The following is a 25,433-nucleotide window of genomic DNA, read 5'->3' on the forward strand; positions in this document are numbered from 1 at the left end:
AGAGGCCGATTATCAGAGGTATCAAGATCGAAAACATGATAATTCTGATATTTAAGGTACCCATAAAACTGGCCACAGATGACAGGGGCATATAGAATATTTGCACACACACATACGCGCGCGCGCGCGCGCGCGCGCACACACACACACACACACACACACACACACACAGAGACACAGCTAAAACTGCACCTGTAACTGCATCACGTCTTCTACTTTAAGACATCTGTATGAATAGAAACGGCCTGCCTCAAAAGCCCTGTGGTGGCTTCTCCAGGTGAGAAGGAAGCGCCTGTCATCACTGCAGATGGGCTGATAACACAGCAGGGAAAGATCCAGATTCCACAGGCGGTTTGATTGGAATTGATGGAGACTGTGGACAGACACGTCAACTGATCCAACCGAGCAACAAATGAGGCAAATAGAAGGAACTACTTATTATCATTACTTAGTATTTCCTCAGTTATTTGATACATTTGATCACTTCACTTCTGTAGCAGCAGTATACTTAACAATAGGATTTAACTTCCTTTTGACTTCTGCTGTATTTCACCTCTATTGAACTATCTCACCGGAGGGGCACAGTGATTGGAGAACGTGGGGGAGAGGGTGAAGGCGTGATAAAGGTCAGAGGCTCGGATTTAAAACCTCAAAGGTAACAGTACAGTATGTATCTCTCTTGGCAAACCAAGCCACCTGAACATCAGCAGATCAATTGTGCAGAATTTCGGGAAGTTCTCTATTTTTGCAGTTACTGTTTAGTGGTATTGCAGCACCATAAAATACCCAAGCAACTCACTAACCTCCATGGCCTTAGGCTACTACAAGGGAGGAAGTGCTATGGTTGGCTAAACACATACAATGGCAGCCACTGGCAGATCCTCCCCAAATAACTTCTACTCGGAGTGTTCCAATACATTTGTGGACGCTTCTCTGAAACGAAACGGAACGAGAGAGTTGTGTAGTTTAAGCGATTCAAATAGCAAGCGTGTCATAAAAAGTATTTGACAGTCCCCTTCCCTGCAGATTGTAAAAGTAAACATCAAACCAGAATTATGTTTAGTGCTGTGTCACTTTTGCTGACAACTTGATGTGCCGCATTCACAAACAGAATGATGCTTTAATACACAAGCCCCCTCCCTCCCCGATCAGTAGTACGAGTCGGCAGCTGCTGTGTTATGAGTCACTCTGCATTGTACCTCACTGGTCGGGTTTTTATCAAGCTGAGCAGTGTGTGAGCGATTGCCATAGACATGATCAGACCCCAGAGGGCTGACAGAGCCTCTCACATCAGCCAGTCATCACCAGCAAAGGGAAAACCCCCAGAGAATACAACAACCTCATTGACTTCTTAAAACAGTGTTTCATTTGTTTTCTTTACACTGTAAAGTCGATACAGTAAATACAACCATTTAAGTAAGAAGAAGTTCAATGTTACTTTATATAAAAGGTCACAAACAAACCACACTTTGAGTTAGTGTATACAATGCATATAAAAAGAGAAAGCAGTAATTTGAAAATTCTCTTTTTCCCGAACACTGCACATATACAAGATCATTGATGTACCAAGTGATGAGCTTTATTGCTTTTTGCAAATAAAAATGTTTACCTGTGCAATGATTTTTTTGAATTTTGAAATTCCTCATCATTCCCACTCTTATATTGACATTGCAACTTCTTTGTTACGTGTTGCAGGCATTACATTTAGAATGAGTGCAAATTTATGAAAATAGAATTAAGTTAGAACATTAATTATGTTTTAAGTATTTTACACACTCTCTCAACTTATTTTGAATTTAGAGTTTTTTTCCTTTGACAACATGTGAGTCATCAACAGTGTAACTCGCTGGAGTGAACAAATAAGGCAGTGTTTTTCAACCTTTTTTGAGCCAAGGCACCTTTTTTTGCGATTAAACACAATTCAAAATTTGTGATCTGCCAGTCTGTCTCTTGGGCCAGATCCTCGGATTGGCTTACGGACTAATTAAGTGAAGTTGGATAATTTCCCATGGCACCCCTGACAATCTCTCACGTGGCACCCCGGTTGAACCCCGGTTGAAGAACACTGAAATAAGGGATCTCATATTCTACTGTGTTCTACTGAAGTTTGTGTGTGTGTGTGTGTGTGTGTGTGTGTGTGGGTGTGTGTGTGTGTGTCTGTGTGTGTGTGTGTGTGTGTGTGTGTGTGTGTGTGTGTGTGTGGGTGTGTGTGTGTGTGTCTGTGTGTGTGTGTGTGTGTGTGTGTGTGTGTGTGTGTGTGTGTGTGTGTGTGTGTGTGTGTGTGTGTGTGTGTGTGTGGGTGTGTGTGTGTGTGTTTTGTGTGTGTGTGTGGTGCTGAGCAGCTGGCAGGAAGCCCACCTGCCTGTCCGGCTTGTTAAACGTGCTGATGGAGAAAGCACAGTGTGTATGGGCAAGAAAAGACTGAATGACATAACACACGATCACACACATTGTGTCATGGAATGCATTTAAAGTGTCAATAGCTACAGGTGGTCCGTAAACACATAAGACACATGTGTCTAATGTGTTTTCTGCCTTGTCAAATGGGCCTGGCAGGGCAACTGACTGTGGGTTTGATTCCATTTAAATAATGTGGGTGGGAAAAGGCTTCATTTGCTGCCAAATCCAGAGTTGCAGATTCTTGTCTTGGACTTTGGATTTACATTAATGAGATAAAAAGGACAATAGAATAAAAAAGACAAGAATTTCTCTCAATGAGTAGCTTTCATTCAACGATCAACTCATCATTTTGTTCAGTTTCTTGAGGCACTGCTGCTCTCTGGTGGTGGCACTACTGACATGCACAAGTGCTGTGGTGTATATTATATGATCAGAAGTGCTCCTCAAGATCTCCAAGAGAAACACATCACTCAGACCTGTGCTACTGAATACATGTGTGAGTAAAAGTGTGCACCATTTGACGTGGGCTTCACTGTAGATGGCTGAAGAGACAATGGACAAATGTCTTCTTTCTATTCTGTCACAACCAGTTGCTTGTTTTGAATGCAACTTCCTCACAAAGCTATACGAGCTAATAAAGCTTCCTGTGTTCACTTGCATCACTCCTACTTGCCACTTCAACACAGCAGTCGTAGTGTTTTAACTTCAGCCAAAAAAGTTTCTTCAGTGACTCAGCAGCATCTGTACTTAAAGGTGGGAGATTTTATTCTCACATGGGATGGGCAGTATTTCTGATATGCGCATGTATCTGAAACTACTAAATACTATTTTGCTGATGAACTGTTTACTAGTTAACTCATTTATGGGAACATGTTTTACGTGTGTGTCTGTGTAAGGGTTGTCTGTTGGATACACTTTTCAGCATGTTCTGCAGCATGTGTTATATCTATACTAATTTCTTTGAATAGTTCAGTTTATGAAGTAAACTGATTTTCATAAAGTGAGTTAAAAAGTACTGTAGAGTTTGATATAACTTGGAGTGCATGCTTGAGATGTGTTTCACAGGAATGGATTCATTTAGACGTATTGGTTTCTCTGTTTTGTGGCGTATGTGTCCTTTAGTGACAGCAACAGGATGCAGTGGTGGTTCCTCTGCTGTCTCGCCTCGTTCTGGGTTATTCTCATCATTGCAGAGAAAGTCGGGGATCCAACTGACTTGGGAAAAAAATACAAAAAGCACAAAAGCTGTCAAAAAAAAGAAGGCAAAGGTGAGAGATTTAGACCAATTTATTAATTATGCTATTTGTGCATATTTCATTGTTGTTTGAAGATAACAAATCTTTGCTTTATTTTACAGGCAACTTGAATTCCCGCAATTGCATGAAAGATGTAAATGACATTTTGGAGAAAGGAAGTGACAACGAAACTATGGAGTAAACAACTTTACGATAATATATTTATTGTGTGTTGAAATAAGTAAATAAATGGCTGGATCAAAGGTTAACAATCAATGCAATGGAAAGTGAAGTATTGATCTGCCACTTGCCAGTCTAAAAAATAAATCTAGGTTTATTATTTGTTTGACCTTTCCATCTGCCATTAAGTGCCATGGAGGTGTTAGAGAGCGTTCTAATGGACACAGACGTGAATGAGACCATGTCCATGTCTGACAATCGGTTGGTAACCTTCCTGTACAAACCAGTTGGCCAATTTGCAGGCCTCAACATTTTTGCCAGCGACACTGAGGTAAAAGAATCTCACTGCCATTGTACTAGATTATTTTGACCTTATTGGGAACTGCATGCAACACTTCTCTTCCTGTTTTTGACTTTGTCCCTTTGTCGCACAGGTGACAACAAGTGGAGCGATGAGCAAGAAGGTCGTGAGGGTTCATTTACCAAAAGAGTTGGATCCCAGGATGGACAACACGATTATGCTCTGCATGCTGACATGGCCTGAAAAAAAAGGGGTCAGATACAAACATTTTCTATTGATTTTGGAACATATATCTACATTGAACTTTGATTTTACAAAGCTGTTGATGCTGTTGGGAAATACGTAGATGAGGAGGAGGAGGAAAGAAGGGCTGGTGAAAACAGGATTGGGTAAACTGTGTCAAATCTACTTTAATTGAAGAGTTTTGATTATTTTTCGATATAAATTGCATATTTAGCTATTTCTTGGACAGCAGTTGTAGTTTGGTTGTTGTAATTTGACTCCCAAAACGTATCAAGCTCAGTGAGACACATGTAGACCCGCAACTTGCTCGCAAGTTTGTGCCCAAGATTGATAAAGTGATGAGCACTATCTTACTGATTGTTAACCCTTGTAAATATTAGAGAAGCAGTTTGCGCCTGAAGTGATTTAACCTTGTAGAGTCCACCAAAGGCCCTCTGGGGTTATTTAAAGCATATAGTTTACATTTTCAATTAATTTTGTGTTACACCTTTAGTCTGACACCTTTAGTCCAACCAACTACCACAAATTTTTCCAGTCATTTTGGATTTAGGGCCAAAAGGCCTTGTTTACCTAAAATATACCCTGTTTTTGAGTATAAGAAATTTAAAACAACTTTCTCTTTACTATTTGATATTATCTTAACTATTTGACATATATGTATGAGTGGTATATGTCAAAGTTTAGTGGTGGTGCTGTTTTTGCATTTTTTGATTTTTTTTTGTATGGCTGCCATACTGACACCTACTGTCCTCTGGGGTCATATTGACCCCAAATGGTTTGACTGTTATTTAAAGCATAAAGTATAAATGTTCAATTAATTTTGTGTTACACCTTTAGTCTGACCCCAGTCCAACCCATTACCACAAAAATGTCCCTTAATTTTCATCTACCTCTTGTGACCCTGAATCCTCCTCATCAATTGATTCTTCCTCCTCTTTATGTTCAGCATTGTCCTCCTGGTCCTTCTTTTCCACAACATGGTTAAATATTAGCTCGGGAGCCTCCTGTGCAGTATAGAGCTTCTGCCTCATCTTGTGCTGCCTGTCTCTCTCAGACTCAAATGTGAAATGCCCCAAGACCTCTTGTTGTTGTCCCATAATTAAATAAGCATTGCTTGACCACACACATCAAACATCCAAGATGAAAGATGTGTTGGAGAGCAGTATGGTGTGACAATTTGCCCCATTGCAAATGGCAAAAGGAGTCATAAAATTCAATAAAACTCCCCAAACTCAATCAAATGACTAAAAACATATTTTATCTATTTTATCTAACCCTAACCCTAACCCTAAGGACATTACGAGGGTTAAAACATGGATGAATGATGTTATATGTTTGAGGTTGTAAAAGGTGAAGCTTCTTTTTGGAGGCAACGTTGAAGAATTGTAGACACCGATAAATAAAACCAACCTCTTCACGTTAAGCCTCTGAGCAGGCAGCCTATACATCGCAGATTCATGATACAGTATCTCTGCACAAGAGGATCTTTAGGTGGATTTCTCCCACTCGAGGATAATGCCCAGACTCATGCACAGTAATGGATTGCCTGTAGAAATAATCTAATCCAATGTGTGTTAAAGGTCATTTGGGGAAACAAAGGCTTGTATGAGAGCAGACTGATAGGCCTGGGCGTGCAGGGGAGACACATTTCAGAGCTACGAGAGCGCGTCACCATCTCTATGAGCATCACTAACGCTTCTGTGAGTTTTGTCATTGTTATTTTACAAATCATGTCATGGATTTGTTCAATGTACCTGAAAATAACCACAAATGATCCAGCTTCAACATTGCATGTGGTTGGTTTACAGGAGAGTGAAAAACCGAGCTGTGTGTTCTTTAACTTTACGACAAAGGGTGAGTTACCATACGTTACATTTACGGTGAATAACAATAAACATGATTTGACACTTTCATTCATTCATATTTCAAAACTAGTGTGTGTGTGTGTGCGTGTGTGCCTGTCCAGAGTTTGAGACTGAAGGCTGCATGACCGAGTGGAAACCCGTTCAGAGTGAAGTCACCTGCTCCTGTGATCACCTCACCTACTTTGCCGTGCTCATGGTAGGAAACAAGCCACAATATACGTCAGGACCTGAGCACTTCATGGGAACACAATCATGGGAAGTCTCAAGTTGTAGCTTTGACACTTTATCATTGCACAGTTTTCTGCACTTTTTTATCGCATTTTAGTAGTTTGTTTAATATTGAGTTTGTGGTTGTGTAGTTATGTGTTGTTTGTTGAGAGGTTCGAGAGACCGACTCACCTTCTGTTTCTGCATCTTTGCCATCAATTTCAGAACCCATGATTGTCTGCCTCTGATGACATTTAGATTTTTAAGATGCTGAAGCTCATAGTTAGAAACTGTAAAGTTAATAATTTAGGTTATCAGGTTATCAGGAATCTGTGGTGTTATCTCCTCAGGTGCCCTTAAACGTCCCACCAAAACATATGGAAGTTATGTCATACATCACTCTGATTGGCTGCAGCCTCTCACTCGTTGCCCTGGTGACCACTGTTGTTCTTTTCATCACAAAAAGGTCAGCAGGTGCTTCTTTAACTATCCTTCCTTACTTCCTTTACTCCGTCCTCGCTGCCATATAGCAATAGCATGCTGCTATTCATCTTCCATTGTGTTCATTCCTTCTATCCTCCTCCATCACCGTCCTCTCTTGCACACTTCCTTCTTTCATCTCCAAGGAAATTTAATCTTAGGCGACTGGACTTGCTATTAAAGGCTTGAAGATGTTTCACCTCTCATCCCAAAGGCAGTTCAGAACTCAAGAAGGGACACCGTGACCTGGATGACTGAGAGCCTTCACAAACTTCTTTCATCTCTTTCTTCCACTCCCCCTGCCATGCTTGTTTCCCTATATACGACCTTATCCTCAGTGCTATGATCATGCAAATCTCCCTCTATCTTACAGAAGAGCCAGATCAGATATCTCTCTGAAGGTCCACATCAACCTTGTCATCGCTCTGATCCTTCTCAACGTACACTTCCTCCCAAGCCAGAAGGTGGCGCAACTGCACTCCCATGGGCTTTGCTTTTACATGGCCCTCTTTCTTCACTACTCCCTGCTGGCCTCCTTCAGCTGGATGGCATTGGAGGGATTCCACCTTTACCTTTTGTTTATCAGAGTCTTCAACATCTATATCAGCAGATACCTGCTCAAACTGAGCTTAGTGGGATGGGGTGAGTAGTGTTTGGTGACAGGGCCAGCAGCATTTTCAAACATATTCCAAAATCAGAGAAGAAGTGGTTCAGTATGCAATGTGTAAACGTTTGCTTAGCTGTAGTGACATCAGGACATTTATCACAGTCATATAAAAGATAAGTAAGGTGCTTAACTTTGGAGCAGAATGTGCTTGTGAAGATGCTGCAGCGCCTCCAAGCCTGGTTTTCATCACACTGTGGCAGAACCTTATGCGAAATGATATATCCCCATCTGAATCCTTGTGTTTCAGGTGTCCCTGCAGTTATTGTGATCGTGGTGGTTGCCATAGATACGGACACGTACGGCCCTGTCCATATAGACCAAACCAACCCCAACAGCACTGAAATGTAAGAGAAGCGTAGACACAAGTTTGGCTGAACAAGCTTATTCATTACCCGCTTTTATCTCATGTTTTGCATTAGCCTCATGGTGCTGGCAGGCTGTGAGGCGCCGTGGCATTTGGTTATCAAATTGGCTGACAGCAGCATCGTCCCACCTGCACGGATATCCTGTACATACTACCACATAATTACCGATCACTTCACTTTTGTTCTTAGAGTATTATCCATGTATGTTTCAGTCGAGAAGACACAATCATTATACATGTCCACTCTCTCTACAGATGTTATATATCCGATGAGAAAGTGAAGCTGGTTACCACAGTGGGATCATTCAGCTTGGTGTTTCTCTTCAATATAACCATGTTAGGGGCAGTGGTCAGGCAGGTTGTGCGTCTCCGCCGCAGCAGAGAGGTACAGGCTAGTTTCACTCTTCTGGCCTCTCAAAAAGTTCTTTCATCTGTGCATTTTATCTTTCAGTAGAAATGCAACCAATTTCTTTTCCTCTCATGTATACAGAGTGAAAGAGGGCAAGCCAAGCGAGATGCTTGCTCCCTGCTGGGGATCACCTGTCTGCTTGGAATCACCTGGGGACTGGCTTTCTTCTCGTTTGGCAACCTGAACCTTTTTGGCTCATACCTCTTCTCCATACTGAACCCACTCCAAGGTCAGCATGGCCAGCTGGCTCGCATTCCTCTCTGTTCAATAAATCAGGAATTGCAGGAGCTGAGCAGAATCGGGTGTAACTAATTTGTCAAACTCCCACCGTGAATTTGCAATGGATAGACCCATGAGGCTGTCTCTATTGGACAGTGACAAGCTTTCCTGATGACCTGAGATGAGCTGGATTTGATTTAGACATTGACATTTTACATTGTCTATGCGTGTGTACTTTCTCACTGTTTCTTCTATTGACTCAGGTTTCTTCATCTTCCTGTGGTTCTGTTTGTCTTTGAAGAAGATCAACACTTCAGTTGCTACAACTACAAGCTGTGAAACGTAAAACTCCGAAGGCTAAGATTGTAGGCAACCACCAGCACTCATGTGGCAGGGGGAAATGTGGAATGAGTTCCCAGCCCATTACAGTACTCACAAATTATCATATGGGCCACATCCATACATTCATTTATTTTCTATCATTCCCATTCAGGGTGGTGGGAGGCTGCAGTCTGGGTTGATAAAGGGGAAATCCTCATTTTTTTTTTATCATACAGATACATTGATAAATGTTTTCTTGATGCATATACATACAGTATATATACATAATGTAAGGATGCATTTACTATTATTTTTATTTTGAATGATTTTGTGTTTCTCTATGTATTATATCCAATGTGTGTTGAATAAAGACCATACCATATTGTAATGTTACGCGACTTTAACCTTTATTATTTCTGGCAACCTTTCTTCTTCCAATACTCAACATTTACCAATATGGTACAAACTACAGCCCATATTGTTCTTCTAACTGTGCCCATACGGTTAGATTCCCAACAAACAGTATTTGCATGCAGTTGGTAATAAATTAAACAAATTTAGGCAGTATTTGCATTTGCATTTGGCTAGAAATAAATAAATATCTGCCACTCAGCAGGCTGAACACAAGTACTGTTAAACTTGAACTCACTGTGGACTCTGCACAGCTGGATGCAACCTGTTTACTTCATTGTAAGTGTTGTCTTTATTGTATTTAAGTAATGATTTACACTTCTCAGGGTGGAAACTGTGGAAAAACAGCAACATTCCGAGAAAGAAGATTAGATTAGAGGTACTGTAGATTACAAGAAACAGTTCCTGGTGTGGCTTTGGTGAAGTGCTATGCACAAGTTCATAGACTGTATTTCCGAATCACCACTGTGTTGCAGCGATTCAGCCACTGGGTCTGAGTTAGGATGAATTTTTAATAATAAATAATATGGTATATTATTGCTGTCTTTGTCAAGGAAGAATTCTCACTGGTGTATGTACGTTTGTTTGTTAACATGAGTAAGCTGGTATAAGGCTGAGGCATGGGCCAGGAAGGAACCCATTCAGATTTGCTGCAGGTGTGATAGACCACAGGTACAATTTGATAAAGATACCAGACGAGTCATCCAAATCCGAGCTAAATTATAATGTATGTTTGGACAGGAGGCCCATTGAAGCTTTGCGTCATAGTAACAAATTTGGCCATTAATGTTTGATTGACATTGCAGGGAATGCACAGGAACAAATGTCTGTTTTTGCAAAAGCACTGATATGATTGTTCTTTTTTCTCTTATTGCGACACCCACACATTGACAGGAAGAGCAATGTTTCCCTTCCTACTGTGGTTACTGCTGCAGGAGCCGCCTGGCATAATCTCAGCAGAAGGTAAGAAAATAAAGTCAGCAATATGCATAGCAACTTTGCTTCAGTTCACTTCTGATACAATTTGTTATAACATTTACATTTGTGATGTTTATTGTTCTCTCATTTTAAGTTCATAGTTTATTCACCATATGACTATTCTGTAAAGTTTGTTTCAGCATGTCAAAAGGGATCCTCAGTGTTGATACATTGACTAATGCATCTGTGACAACTTTAAACATCATGGATGATTTACATCTGGGTGTGGTAAGATGCAGCATCAATGGGCTTTCCTGCTTTGTTGAGTGCATAATCAACAGAAGTTTGGAGTACCAGTACAACACTTTTTGCCTCAGGGCAAATATGACAGCACCTCCACTGGAGTTCACCATACAATCCTGTAAGTATGTGATCACAGCCTCAAACGTGCAAGGCAAGCCTGCTAAGCTTAGATTTAGCATCTCACATTGCACTCCATCATCTTCATTCCTGTACCATTGCACCATAAACAACATAAGAATTGTCGGTAACATTACTATATCAAATATTGCTATCAAAATAAATCAAATCAAATCAAAATAAAATAATAAAGATATTAATAAATTAAAGTCATCAGGGGAACCACCCCTTGTTTGTAAGGGGACAAAGATAGCAGATAATTGACCTAAGCCTCAAAGATTCACCATAAATCTTAATGATCAATTACAACTATTTAATTAATTAATCAATTAATTAATTAATTAAATGTGAATTGTTTCAAGATAAGTTTTGTGTTCGAAATCAATCTGGAAGGGTGGGACTTGGCCTAGACGGAGGCTTACTAAGAGTCATCACCATCAATATAATAAACCGGAAAACATAAAACAATAGTAAGAAGTTCCAGTAATACGGATTCAAACACAAGGAAAGAAAAGCTTGGGTGTCTGTGTGTGTGTGTGTGTGTATGTAAGAGATGATGTACAGGAAGTGGCGAAGTTATTGACACACCCACTAGTGGGACCTGGATCAAACTAAAATGGAGGGATCTAGCTTAGAAACAGGGCTATACAAAATGGCGGGTAAACACATGTGTATAGGAGGAGTTCCAAAGTTCAAGTTCACTACCAAGATGGCGGATTCATTGATTTCCCTGTGTGTGGGGGCCGTGTGCCTGTGCGTGTGTGCGTGAGGGTGACTGAGTGCCCCACCCCTCAGAGAAGGAGAAGATGGGATGGAGTCAGTTCTGATTGAGGTGGTTTCTGAGACAGGCTGAAAGGCTGAGAGGAAATTTTTGCAGTACACAAAACCTTCAGTCAGACACACGGTGGTGTCGCACATTAGCACTGTTTACCAAGAACAAAGGAGTGAGAGAGAAAAGGAAAGAAAAAGAGGAACGGCGCACATGCAATCGGTGTTGATTAACACGGATGAAAAATTAAAAGAACACTATTAATATTTTGCTTAGTTAAGAACACACAGTATGCCGCATCTAATGCATATGATATCACTTTCTAACTCTATTTCTGCCCAGACGTCTAAGAACTTGGTGAAATTGCGTCCTTATTGCAATTCACCGTAGAATGGGTTGAGCAGTCTGTTGCGTTGAGGATCCAGTTGGGCCTTCTTAGTGGATTTAGGCAGATTTGTGCGCTGATGAGTTGATCACAGGGGCAGATCTGCAGATCCTCAATTCAATTCTTCTGGTCCAAGTGGGGAGATTTGGTTTGTCGACAGAGAAATGAAGAAACAGGAGGAAACTGCTTGCCTCCTCATTTACAATCAGGATTCAGGTCGAGCAATCGAAAGGAAATCTCGCTGGCAACAGATTCCGAGAAAAACTCACTGAGACAAAAATTTTGGTCTTTGTCCAGGGAGAGATGAGGGGACGTCTTCACAGCAGCATGGGAGAGCTAGCTTGTGGGTTCACTGAATTGTAAAATTCAGGGCAAATTCTTGGGTTTCTTCCTCTTCCTTACTGCTTGGGTTGTGCTGAAGAGACTGATTTTGATTTTCCACGGCTTTTTATACTGCAAATTACCTCACGGCCAAGTCTTAACCTTTTGACCAATGTCTCGGCGGCTGGGTCTATGACATCTTCACATCAAGGTGTGAAGAGGGGGTGGGTCCACCTCAACTCTGGGGACTGTACGTTTCTTGTTTTGTGAACAAAGGATTCCATTCTTTATCAGAGTCAGCCCTGTGGGGACAAGCTTCAGGCCTGTACAGGCCTCACATATTTACAAGGTTAAAAACTGTGTATGCCCCAACAGAATGTAGATAAGAACAACTGATTACCAATACTGCTTCATTATTTTCTGCATTATTGCCATATTTTCAAGGTTAAAATCCTTCTCCACTTTGCATAGATTGGAACTGCAACACATATCTTTGCAAGGAGACAACGATTTTGCCACTCATTGAATCGGTGAATAAGTCGGACTCTCAGCAGAGCCATTTGATCAAACTTTTCACTTTAAGAGAAATGTGTCCACAGCTCTTCAGTGAAAACCACAATATCAAGATGGCTTTCATCAAGTAAGTCTTTGGTATTCCTCCTCTGTGTACAGTTTAGACGTCAATTTACATTGACCTTATTCATACTATTTCTATCAATACACAAGTAATTTGTCAGTATAGGAATACATGATAATATTTGTTTAACACAATTGTTTAGCAACTACTTGAATCACAAATAAAGTATAACAAAACATATGGGTGATACTCATATTTGCAAATGAAATCTTCAAAATATTCCCAAAGAATTTGAGTTCTCTGTAATACAGTATATACTGATAGCTGAAAGGTATGTGTGTGTACACGGGTTAGAGACAATGACTTGACTTCTCCACGCTGTCTGACTGCAGCAAAGAAAGACAAATGATCCATGACATCATGAGCTTTACTGAGCTCCAGCCAGGAGAGTCCAGGCACTACAACCTGAGGGACTTGGCCCTGAACGTGGTCAGCATCAGCGACGCTAACGTCTCCTCTGCATCGCCCAGCGAAAAGATCCAGATAGAATATCCACAGGTACAGAAGCTCTGAGGAAGACTCTAAAGATGAAAGCACATTGGGAAAGACAACAATAACAGCTGTGATTGTAATGAACCTGAGGACACTTGGAGAGTTTAGTACAGTAGCGAGTGCACATATCCACCAAGTGCGTCCTAAAGGTTCTCGATGGTGGTTCTGGTTCCATGTCTCCTTGCCCCATCAATAAATCAGCTGTGTTTAAATCAAGAACTGGGAGGCAGCAACTGTGTGTGCCCTAATCAAGCCTGCGTAAAGCAAAATATGCAATGCAAAAGGTCCCGTCCACCACCATCGAGAGCCTATAGGGTGTAGATGCTGCCATAGTTTTGAATTGACGATTTTGAGTGGAAACCACGGGACACAATAGCTTGACGTAACCTTTCTTCATCCACCTTTAGCTGCTGCCTCAGAACAAGTCATTTGTCCCTCAGACGTGGCTTCCAGTGGATGCCCTGAGCAGCATCCCTGAGGCGGAGAGGATCGTTGGCTTGGTCAGCTACATGCAACACAATCATTTTCAAGTAAATCCTGACACTCCCAGTTTCCTCTCAGCATATCTCAGGCATGTTATAAGGTTACATATTGCAGCTAAACCTGTAAGAATGTGATCTCTTCGTCCTCAGCGACCTATATACAGTATGTTTGCTATTCTCTCTGCTTTGTTTCTGTTACGCTACCAAACCTTTGCCCCCGCGTCAGTTTAAACAGGAGAACATCTCGTCAATGGTCATCAGGACAGAACTACTGGGAGGGGAACACCTTCATGATCTCAAAACAGCAGTGGAGATGAATTTCAACGTCTCTTCTTTTATGCTGGCTGTAAGTATGATAATATCAGAGATGGTTGGCACAAAACATTGTATGGTTTCCCGTCTGGGCTCTCTTATGTAAGGAAGAGTAGAGGTGAGAAAGACGTGTGTCAAACACGTGACATAACGTGGACCATCATATTATCATCATCATCATCATCATCATCATCATCATATAGATAGCTTGTAGCATGCTTCCTAACTATTCTCTGGGCTCAAATGTTTTTTCCCCCTACAAACAAATCCATAATTCAGGATTTAGGTTAAACATAAAATGTTTCTGAAAGGTTGATTGTATCTTCAATATTTGACCTTTAAATCTACAACAAATGAATGAATGTAGCTAATGGGAGCATACATGCTTAGCCTGTGTGTGTCTTTATACCTTCAATACAACTCTTTGTTTTGTATTTTTACAGAAAGGTTTTCACTTCAAATGTCACTATTTTAACGAAGAAGGTAGGTGAACAATCAATCAATCAATTTATGGTTTAGAACAATTGTAAAGCGTGAGAGTATATTCTGATGCAACTTTGTCAATGTAATCTCAAGTCCCTGCAAAGTTACCAAGGCTGAATCAAGTAGTATATGAGAATGTGTGAGCATAATTTGACATATCCATCAACTATGGCTTTATTAGTATTTAATGTGTCTTTAGTCATTACATTTACACCCACATATGCAGTATTCGCTTTGAGGATGTTGATGGAAAAGTACAGAAAAAGACAAAGGGAGCTTCATTATGTCTTTGTAGATCTCGAAAAAGAGAGGGTACCAAGAGAGGAACTGTGGTACTGTATGAGGAAGTCTGGAGTGGTAGAGAAGTATGTTAGAATGTGGAGTGGAGTTCAACGTGGAGGTGGGACTGCATCAAGGATCAGCCATGAGCCCCTTCTTGTTTGCTATGGTGATTGACAGATGAAGTCAGACAGGAATCTCCATGGACCATGATGTTTGCAGATGACATTGTGATCTGTAGTGAGAACAGGGAGCAGGTGGAGGAAAATCTGGAAAGGTGGAGGTTAGCCGCAGTAAGACAGAGTACGTGTGTGAATGAGAGGGACACAAGTGGAACAGTGATGTTGCAGGGAGAAAAGATAAAGAAGGTGGAGGATTTTAAGTACTTAGGGTCAACAGTCCAGAACAACGGAGAGTGCGGAAAAGAAGTGAAGAAACGTGGGCGAGCAGGTTGGAACGGGTGGGGAAAAGTGTCAGGAGTGATGTGTGACAAAAGAGTATCAGCAAGAATGAAAGGAAAGGTGTACAGGACAGTGGTGAGACCAGAGATGCTGTATGGTTTGGAGACAGTGGCACTGGGGAAGGGACAGGAGGAAGAGTTAGAGGAAGCAGAAATGAAAATGTTGAGGTTCTCTTTGGGAGTGACAAGGATGGATAGGAATGGAATGAGTACATAAGAGCGACCAGCACATTAGATGTTTTGGAGATAAATTCAGAGAGGCCAGACTGAGATGGTTTGGACATGTACAGAGGAGGGATAGTGAATTTATTGGGAAAAGGATACTAAGGTTTAAACTGCTATGCAGGAGGCCTAGAGTAGGACAAAAGAGGAGATACTGTATATGGATGTAGTGAAGGAGGATATGAGGTTAGTTGGTGTAAGAGAAAAGGATGCAGAGGATAGGGGTGGATGGAGACGGATGACTTGCTGTGGCGACCCCTGAAGGGAGCAGCCGAAAGGAAAAGAAGAAGTCATTACATTTACACACTTTATAAAACTTCTTTCAAACACCATTATCATATATAAATTGACATGAATAAGCTGTAAATCAATTGACTCTTAACACATAAATAATCCCTCATCCAACACTTGTGCCCACCCTGCATGTTTCCTTAAGTGCAGGACACGCATAATTACTGTAGCACGGCTAGAAGTGGCTTCTGTTGCATTATTTATAGTATGAAATACTTTAGTGAATAATTTGATGACCAGGTGATGTATATTTCCTCAGAGTGGCTCTGGAAAACAGATGGATGTGAGACTGACAGAACCTCAAATAACACTGCAAACCTGCTGTGCAGCTGTAATCACACAACACCATTTGCCGTCTTATTGGTAAGAAAGATATTTATACATTAAAACTCAATTCATAGAAGACTTTTCATACACCAAATGGCTCTGATTCCACACATAATGGGAAGAGTCACATTATGATTTCACCATCACTCAATCTTGCCTGCAGATCAGAGACTCTATTGAAGCAGTGCACTGGAAGATACTCTCTTATATCAGTTACATAGGCTGCAGCCTGTCTGCGTTCTTCGCTGTTTTATCCCTCCTGCTGTACATCTTCAGTCGGTATGTATGCACTTCAAGTATGGATCGATCCTGCCCGCTCATGTTTTCACCAGCCAAGACTTCATGCTTCAGAATAGAACATTGACATTATAGTCAGAAATACCATAATGGTAACATACAGTAGCTTTATACAGAGATCACATTTTAATGCAAGGTGTGAAGGCAATCCAGTGCATCTCAGTCCTCTTATACATTCACATCTATTAAGTTGAAGAGAAAGTACCCAAGTGTCCTTGAATTTATTTTATCTGGTGACAATTTGTTGCATGTAGTAATACAGTGTGTAAATGAGGTTTGGGTTTATGTCAGTTACGGTTATTTTAGTCTGGAAGCAAATATCATGGATGAAGTGTGTTGTGCTCCTGGGTTTATACCAGCTGTGGTCGGTATTTTATGCCAGTGAAACATATCTGTGGAGGCTTTATGCTCTCTTTCAGAAACCACAGAATGGATAACTCTGTCTCCATCCACGTGTCCCTGAGTGGGGCCTTGTTACTGCTCAACACCTCCTTCCTGTTAATGGAGTGGGGTGCCACCGTGAAGCCAGAGTGGGTGTGTGAGTTCATCGCAGCTGTCACACATTACTCCCTCCTCTGCTGTTTCACCTGGATGGCCATAGAAGGACTACACCTCTATCTACTGCTGATAAAGGTGTTTAACACCTACTACAAAAACTACTTCCTCAAATTGTCTGTCGCTGGATGGGGTGAGTGCTGCAATGGCGATGTTGCAATCAATCATTTAGGAAGATACTTGCCAAGACTAGTCATCAGGAGTACCAGTCTTTGATGAATAAGGAATAAATGAATAATAACATTAATACTTTTGTAATTATGAGAAATTTACATCAAAAGGTCTTTGAGCTGCATTGAGTTGTCATTAATCTGAATCCATAAGAACAAGGAATATGCAGTAAAGGGACCTGTTACATCCCCAAAATGTCTAGGGAATGAGGGGAGGAACAAATGTAAGTTTACCCAGGTCTGCACAGAAGTGCTTTACAAAAAACAAAAAATGTATTACAACATGAACCAAAAGGATCAATTGTTTTTTACAGAATTCAGAAGAAAAAAAACTAACAAAAAGTGAACACCCACAAAAGGCTGTTGCTGGTCTAACGATTAACTATAAACCAACAATCAGACTACAAACAGTACATGGCGTTCATCACGAGCACAGTTGCTCTCTTTCTGACACTCACTCTCTCCTCACACTTTTAAAGCCCCATGGTGTTGATCGCAAAGTGAAGTCAGGTGTCTCAACATTAATTTCAGGTAAGGAGGAGGGAAGGCAGAACCTGAAGAAAGAGTGCAGCGGAGAATTCACACACAGCAATCTGGCCGTAAACAGTACCGAATTGGCCGCAACAGAGGAATTCCACATCAAATTCAGCACATCATGGGAACATGAGTCAGCGTCTGTGGTTATGCAGAGAAACTTGCAAAGTTGAGGAAACGTAACCTCGTGGCATCACAAGTCATACTTATGTTGGTGCTGAACATTATGTTGTTGATGTATCAAGGAGGAATTAAGCTTTTTTAGAAGTGGGAAAAATAGATAGGAATGCTTAAAATCCATCTGAAGACATCATCAATGTCCCCCCCCCTCTCTTTATGTGTGTGTGTGTGTGTGTGTGTGTGTGTGTGTGTGTGTGTGTGTTCAGGAATTCCCGGTGTAATTGTCGCCACCACTTGGGCAGTGAAAGACTTTAAACAGTTTTACGGCTTTACAGAAATAACAATGACTGACTCAAACCAAACCAGTGCCATGTAAGTAGACAGCAGCTCCTTGGCCAAGCAGCAGCACATGCATACAGTAAATATAGCACATTCATACACACACACACACACACACGCACGCACGCACGCACGCACGCACGCACGCACGCACGCACGCACGCACGCACGCACGCACGCACGCACGCACGCACGCACATACATACATACATACATACATACCATACATACAGGAATTCACACATTAACATGACAAAAAGTATTCTATCAGAAATATGTCAAACTAAAATCATTTGTATCGTATTCAACATTTGTGTTCATGATTGTAAATATTTATACATACATTATATTTAATGTTTTAATTTAATTCTTGTTTTAGCTGATGGTTTAGCGCAGATGGTTTAATACAACAATATGTAATCTACAGTTATCTTGTATATGACAAACATACACGTTATCTACAAAAAGAATGATTATAAACATCTGTGCCATAATGTCTTGTTAAACAACACTCTACTTCTTCCCATGGATCAACCACATAATGCCCCTAGTTGCTGGATCACAGACAAGACCTTCTCCTACTCCTTGAACCTGCTGTACTTCACCCTCATATTCATCTTCAACATTGCCATATTGGTGGTGGTGGCGTCCAGTATCTGTAGAATGAAAGGAACGCTCAGGATCCGGGTTGGAGCCGAGGCTAAAGGGAACACCAAGACCTGCAGGAGTGGCCTTACTGTGCTGGGCCTCTCCCTCCTGATGGGGATCACTTGGGGTCTCGCCTTCCTGGGCTCAGGACACGTTAACTACCCCGTCCTCTACCTTTTCTGCATCCTCAATTCAGCACAAGGTCCGTTGTAATTTTGTGTCAACTTGTCCTGTATTTAAAGCTTGTAATTCTGACCAATATAAATAAACTTGTGTTTTTCTTTGTCAAGGTTTCTTTATCTTTCTGTGGATCTGCCTATCAACCCGAAAACAGAGACAGAAACAGTTGGATGCCAGGACCATTTTAACTCCTGTGAAGAGTTCCACAGCCAAACCTGAGTAGATCATAGGGGGAAGAGGCGAGGGAAAGGAACATCTGGGCTACTTTGCCTTGTCTAATGGAACATTAGATAAATGGATGTACAGTTCTGTTTGTGTTGCTTTGTAGTACTGAAAACAGTGAAGCAAAAATAGTTAAGTAAATTGTTTAAGGTAATGTTAATTGTTAATTTTGCACATTAAGTTGTTTTCTTGACTTTTCAACTGTTTCAAATAACTTTGACATGCTATCCAGATTAGCCGAAATGTATACAGACGTAGATGACAATTGTAATAGATGTTCGATGCCTCATTGTGACTTAAGCCACATGTTTTTTCTTTGCCCCAGGCTCCTCAACTACTGGGTGGGTTACTTCAACACACTGTCCACCATATTGGGAATACAAATTCTACCCTCCCCTTACATTGCCATCTTCGGTACTCTGTATGACCTACACCTTTTTAACACCCCACAAAAGGAAATCATCATGTTCACCTCTTTGCTTGCCAGGCGACGCCTGCTCCTACATTGGAAATCCCTCACCCCTCCCTCTACTTCACAATAGCTTAAGGATACAATGTACTTTCTTAGACTTGAGAAAATCAAATGCACTATGAGGAACCACACTGATAAATTCTATCAGAGATGGCAACCTTTTCTCTCCTATTTCACAGATCTACAGGCTATGCCAGACCAGTGACTGATTACAAGAACACAGATCAGATCCTTTTTATTTTATTTTATTATTTTATTTTGCATTTCAGGCAGTCCAGGACGGGGGTGTGTGAATGTGGGGTTGTATGAATGTGGGGTTGGGTGGGGTTTCATGGCGGGATGCCATATGTTTGGTTTTTTTTTTCATTTCCTGTTTTTCTCTCCCCTTTCTCTCTCTCTCTCTCTCTCTCTATCACAACCTATGATGCGATTTGTTCTAATCTACATTGCTGTTTGACATCATCCTGTAAGTTCTGTATGTACCCCATGACTTCATTGCAAATCCACTTTGACTCTCCCATGTTGACCCCCTGTGGTGTGGAGAGGGAATCAAAGAGATATTTCAGAAGAGGGGATCGTTTCCAACACAGGAAAACCTGCTGTATAATTTGCGATATATTTTTATAAATTTTGATCTGTTGTTGTTGGATAATCTCCAAATGAGGGATGCTAGCAAGTGTTATTGAGCTGAACCAGGCGTTCAGGGATCAGGAGGAAGGACAGTGTGTGTTTCTTGGTAATGTCATGCTTGACCTTTGTATGATACTTGACAACTCAGTGACAATGTCTCTGCATCTTTAATTAAAACATGTCAGCCATTCTTAACTAAGGCACAGTCACTTCCTGACCACAAGTTCACAATTATTGATCTGAATACTGAGAAAGACATTGTGCAATACATCTAGACACAAATACTGTGTCTAGATGAGGAAATTACACTCAAAATGTCAAAATTGCTGGCTTAAAAAGTTTTTTTTATCAGTTTGGAGATTTGTGCTATCTAAGACTATTTTATTTGTTTGTTTTCCTAAAAATATAATGTAATAGAATAACTCAAGTTAGTGAGGGTAAATAAGTGCCGAATAATACTCTCAGTTCTCAAATGAATGACTGTTGTTTTTGTCCGATGAGAAACTTCCTCTTTCTGTCTAGATTTAGTCATAATGAAATAGAGCAACAAGCTTCATGGAAAAAAAGAGTTTATAAGAAATAATACTTGACAACTTCGCTTAGTTAACCCTTCACATTCACATAAAAATCACATTTACGTGTTTTATCGGCATTTGAGAAGATAAATTAAGATGAACATCCCCTGAGGCAAAACCAGACAGATCATGTGACACTGGTCAGTCTACACCCCCACTTTCCTTTCGACATGTGAATGTTAAAGAGATGTGAAACTCTTTTTGCCCTAACAAGGAAACAGTCGGCACACAACTGCATCTCCTCATGCCATTCAAACATTTAATCACAATGATTTGCATTTTCCTTTTCATGATCGGTTCCTTTTCAACAACCCTTGCTGGTGAGTTCCTTATATTTCTGTTGTATTGTCTCGTTATTTATGTATGTGTCCTCATGGTCCTGAACAAATCAGAATTAGTGGCAGTAAACCAACCACTAAACCACAATTTCTAAAGAAGTCATAATCAAAGTGTGTAACAGAACAGGTGAAAGAGAGATTGGTGATCTCCATCTGCATTTTACCATTTATGTTTATTTTCTTGAGCTATGTAAATTTATATGTGCAGCAAACTGTAGAAAGTGACTAACTTCTTCTTCTGTCTCAACATTCTTATAGTTTACTGTGAGAATGTGCCTGTCATCGAGGAGTGTTATAACAAATCTTGGACCAGGTATCTCAATGAATAATGCTGCTGTTGTACATTTACATTTACATTGTTGTACTTGAAGTTAGAAGTCAGTAACAGCATCTATACTTGGCTGTGGTTAGGGTCACATTGGCCCAGTGGTCATGTGTCAGTTTCATTTCGAAAAGACAGAACATTGAACATATAAAACTAAAAACCTTTCCATTGGCAGGTGTTACGAGGACCAAATTGCAAACTGCTTAATAAGAGGCCGTCTAATTCCTTCAGGTTTCATACGGCGGAGGGTAAATTCTTCTCATAAGGTGAGGCTTTCTCTGCTGTAATCTGCTTTGTGGCCTTCCTCTTGTACTGTATGTCCACTGTGTGCATTTGTATGTGATTTGCAGGTTGAAGAGAGTCCTTCATTTCAACACAGGGTTCACATCCCTTCCTCAGCTCTGCAGAGGAGCAGAGGAGCTGTTCCAGTTGGCTCTGAAGAGGACGTCCTGCTCATCATCACACTACTCAACAGCTCCCTGTTTGATGTCAGTATGTGCAACTACTCAGCAGGGACAAAAAATGAGGGACGCTTACTCCTGCCATGAAGGACAGTGGTCAAAACATCATCACCTCTATCGACTATCCTTGTTACTTCAATATCAAATTATGAGCTAGATGAGCTGGGATAGTATTGTTCATGTTTTGAGAAAATTGAGATGCATATGCACCAGGAAGTCCCTCATAATTTGAATCTTCACACTGGCTACGAGTGTTGAGGATTTACCTATTGTTTTCCATAAATTGTGTATGATTACAGTTTTTATTGCATGCTATGAAAATTGGATTCAAAGTGCATACAGCATACTTTGTCTCTTTTTCCAGCTCGCCCAGGGGAGAGCACTCACACCAGAAACATCTACCCAGAGGAAAGATGATGCTCTGACTGGGTTTGTCGTGGTAGTAAAGGCAGGGCGCCACTCTGTCAGTAACCTCACCCAACCCATCAGACTAATTTTCAAAAACAATAAACAGGTTAAGTGATGAAACGCTCTGTACTGGCAGCACACTTAAAAAAAAGTGAAACATTGTGCTTTCCTCTCATCTGTTCTCATCTGCTTTTGCTTTTCCTTTTGTTTCAGGAACAAAAAGGGACTTGTGTGTTTTGGAAGGAGTCAGAGATGGAGGATAAAGCAGGTTGGGTTCATGCATATACACAACAATAGCGTGACTTACTTGTTCATCGTGCAAGGTGGTGATTTGGTGAGGTGTCTGTGGTGGTTTGTATGTTTCTAGGTAGCTGGAGCACAGAGGGCTGCGGTACATCTTACAATGAAAATGAAACTATTTGTAGCTGCAACCACCTTAGCTTCTTTGCAGTACTTGTGGTAAATGTATTATCTTATTTGTAACATATATCTACCTATAAATATATGTGTTAAGAGAGAAATAGAGATTTCTTTCAGAAGTCTTTTCCTGTCGCAGAACCCCAGGATCTTGATCAGCCAAACTGATGCTGTGAACCTCACCTACATCACCTACATTGGATCAGCACTCTCTGTCATCTTCTCAATCATCACGTTGATCATATACATATGTCTACAGTAAGTATTTGTGAAGTTGAACAAGAGAATGAGACATAGTTGAATGGTATGATCTTCTAGAACATTGAGAAAGTGAAGTCAATGGTGTGTGCCTCGCTCATGTGGGATATGTTTCCTGTTTCCTCTAAAGAAGGCAGCATCAAGAGAAGGCCATTGGTGTGCACATACATCTAACTGGGGCGCTGCTCTGCCTTCATCTCAGCTTTGTGCTCTCCAACTTGTGGGCATTGCTGAGAGATGAGGATGAGGATAAGGAAGGCTGGGTTTGTGGGATGCTGGGATTGTCTCTGCACTGGTCCCTGCTGGCCACCTTCAGCTGGATGGCTCTGGAGGGATTCCACCTGTATCTTCTCCTTGTGAAAGTGTTTAATATCTATGTGAGGAGATACTTGCTCAAGCTCAGCATGGTGGGATGGGGTGAGTGGAGTCTGGGCTCCGTCTAATGGTTATTATTTTCTATCTCTCTCACCCTCACCTGATCCATTAAATTCCTTATGTAAGCAATCAAGATATGGGAGGCACTTACTCCAGTAAACACACCTACTTGAGGGCTGATTTACTTTTTATCACTGTGTTCATTCTATGTGTGGACAGCTCATCTGGAATTTGAATTTGAATGGGATTTATTTGCACTAAAATAAAACTATTCTCGTTTAACCTCCTATTGGGGCTCATTGAAGTTAATTCTTGAACTTTTTTGTGTTCATGCAGGTCTTCCAACACTGATTGCAGTAGTTTGTGGGATTTGTGGTGTCTATGGCAAATTCACTCTGGTGTATAGGGATGCCACTAATCAAACAGCAACAGGACAAATGTAAGAAACCATTGCTCGGTGTTGTTGTAAATTTTATTCTGTCACCTTGAAATCCTCAAAAATGCCCAGATAAAATATAGATAGATTGATAAAATATGTTAACCTTTATTTTTGTTCCTGCAGATGTTGGATCAGCAGCGACTTCCCACAGAGCTCTGTGGTCAGCTATGTCACTGTGGTGGCATTTCTGGGCCTGGTGGTACTGGGCAACTCCTGCATGCTTGGATTGGTGGTTATGAAGATGTGGAGGTTGAGGCAAGGCAGCAGTGGATGGAAGAGACTTTACAAAGAGAACGCAGGTAGGGTATGGAAGGACTGTGCCACAGTGCTCGGCCTTAGCTCGGTGCTGGGCTTACCGTGGGCTTTGGCCGGGAGCACCTACTACTCCTTCTCCCTGCCTGGCATCTACCTGTTCACCACACTCAACGCTCTGCAGGGTCAGTATGTGCAGGATCCTCATATGTCATGTCAACATGTTTCTGTATAATCTACAGTGCAGTACATTCATGTTTTCTCCTCTTCCTCTCAGGTGTATTTATGTTTCTGTGGTCCTTGGCTTTGACCTGCAAATCTCAGCCTGACAATAACTCATCAGCCAAAGACCCCTCCAGTCAGAAGATGATCGAAACCAGCTTCAATAACTGACTTTTTTAGGCCAATACAACAAAAATATTATCTATAGCCTACATTAGGTGTTTGGTGGATTGTGAAAGGGACAGAAAGATTGTTTTGTGTTAAGGCTGATTCCTTCATTCACGTGTAGTCAAATTGTCTCATCTGTTTTGTGAAATGATTACACATTACACTGTATACAAAAGATATACAGTGTAATGATAAGATAATAAAATAATATATTGTATATTTATTAAAACAAACACAAGACAAATCAATAAAATGTCTTAAGATCCTGAAAACAATTAATCATTTTCTTGAACATTCCATTTTTCAGCAAATTGGCCACTAAATCATGTCCCAATTTCACATACATACTACAAAATGTGAATGTATTTGGCCTGTAGGTGGCACTACAGAACTATAATGTGTTTCAATGCCGGGAGTCCAGTGGTCATGGGACTCATTCAATATTTACATGTACTTTAAAATATTGAGTTACAGGGATATGGGAGTGATACATTTGTGTATGTACATATGTGGTTAAACTGTTGGTCCCCTTAAAATAAAAAAACACATTTTCTTTCTGAAATAATTATCAACAGTAACCAGCATCCATCATTTGATCCAAACTTAGGACTGACTCTTTGCTTTGGATATTAGATTAAGAAATTAAATGAAAATGGCCCAGACAAAATGATTGATACACCTCAGAAGTACTAATAAATAATGAAATTGTAATGATGCTTGTGATATTTTCTTTAATTGGTATCACAGATGGTACTTTTTTCTTTTAATCATGCATTCAGCCAATTTAAATGAGAAAAGGGCTTCATAGTTGCATTTTCCTGAAGAAATAGATGACATTGATGAGGTCATGGAGGGGGCAGTTGCTATGGTGTATGGGGTGGTTGTCAGGAAGGTTGGTTTAGTTTAGAGTATGATGTCATGCATCATC

The 25,433-nt window shown here is 40.8% G+C and overlaps 3 protein-coding genes across 3 annotated transcripts; all 3 read left to right on the plus strand.

The window, feature by feature from the left end:
* The first annotated feature begins 3,064 nt into the window (after nucleotides 1–3,064).
* On the plus strand, nucleotides 3,065–9,258 carry LOC142996085 (adhesion G-protein coupled receptor G5-like). The gene is made up of 14 exons (XM_076146974.1): nucleotides 3,065–3,153; nucleotides 3,523–3,668; nucleotides 3,758–3,833; nucleotides 4,005–4,146; nucleotides 4,250–4,369; nucleotides 5,940–6,059; nucleotides 6,168–6,213; nucleotides 6,326–6,420; nucleotides 6,782–6,897; nucleotides 7,285–7,553; nucleotides 7,826–7,922; nucleotides 8,198–8,327; nucleotides 8,433–8,580; nucleotides 8,834–9,258. Exons 2-14 carry the CDS (start codon nucleotides 3,536–3,538, stop codon nucleotides 8,914–8,916), a joined length of 1,575 nt encoding a protein of 524 aa, XP_076003089.1. The 5' UTR covers nucleotides 3,065–3,153; nucleotides 3,523–3,535; the 3' UTR covers nucleotides 8,917–9,258.
* A 265-nt stretch (nucleotides 9,259–9,523) lies between these two features.
* Nucleotides 9,524–19,917, plus strand: LOC142996095 (adhesion G-protein coupled receptor G5-like). The gene is made up of 14 exons (XM_076146984.1): nucleotides 9,524–9,581; nucleotides 10,197–10,265; nucleotides 10,411–10,641; nucleotides 12,587–12,755; nucleotides 13,085–13,250; nucleotides 13,652–13,774; nucleotides 13,953–14,072; nucleotides 14,482–14,521; nucleotides 16,033–16,136; nucleotides 16,264–16,379; nucleotides 16,817–17,085; nucleotides 18,043–18,148; nucleotides 18,667–18,965; nucleotides 19,054–19,917. Exons 2-14 carry the CDS (start codon nucleotides 10,205–10,207, stop codon nucleotides 19,164–19,166), a joined length of 1,917 nt encoding a protein of 638 aa, XP_076003099.1. The 5' UTR covers nucleotides 9,524–9,581; nucleotides 10,197–10,204; the 3' UTR covers nucleotides 19,167–19,917.
* A 1,094-nt stretch (nucleotides 19,918–21,011) lies between these two features.
* On the plus strand, nucleotides 21,012–25,320 carry adgrg3 (adhesion G protein-coupled receptor G3). Its single transcript, XM_076146985.1, has 12 exons — nucleotides 21,012–21,162; nucleotides 21,439–21,493; nucleotides 21,681–21,771; nucleotides 21,856–21,993; nucleotides 22,331–22,480; nucleotides 22,588–22,642; nucleotides 22,742–22,833; nucleotides 22,931–23,049; nucleotides 23,180–23,466; nucleotides 23,761–23,863; nucleotides 23,987–24,300; nucleotides 24,393–25,320. The coding sequence occupies exons 1-12, from the start codon at nucleotides 21,087–21,089 to the stop codon at nucleotides 24,506–24,508; spliced, it is 1,596 nt and encodes a 531-aa protein (XP_076003100.1). The 5' UTR covers nucleotides 21,012–21,086; the 3' UTR covers nucleotides 24,509–25,320.
* Nucleotides 25,321–25,433: the final 113 nt, after the last annotated feature.

Source organism: Genypterus blacodes, unplaced genomic scaffold, assembly GCF_046128005.1.
Source record: "Genypterus blacodes isolate CSIRO-AG114 ecotype Tasmania unplaced genomic scaffold, CSIRO-AGI_Gbla_v1 ptg000036l_1, whole genome shotgun sequence".
Classification (NCBI taxonomy): Eukaryota; Metazoa; Chordata; class Actinopteri; order Ophidiiformes; family Ophidiidae; genus Genypterus; species Genypterus blacodes.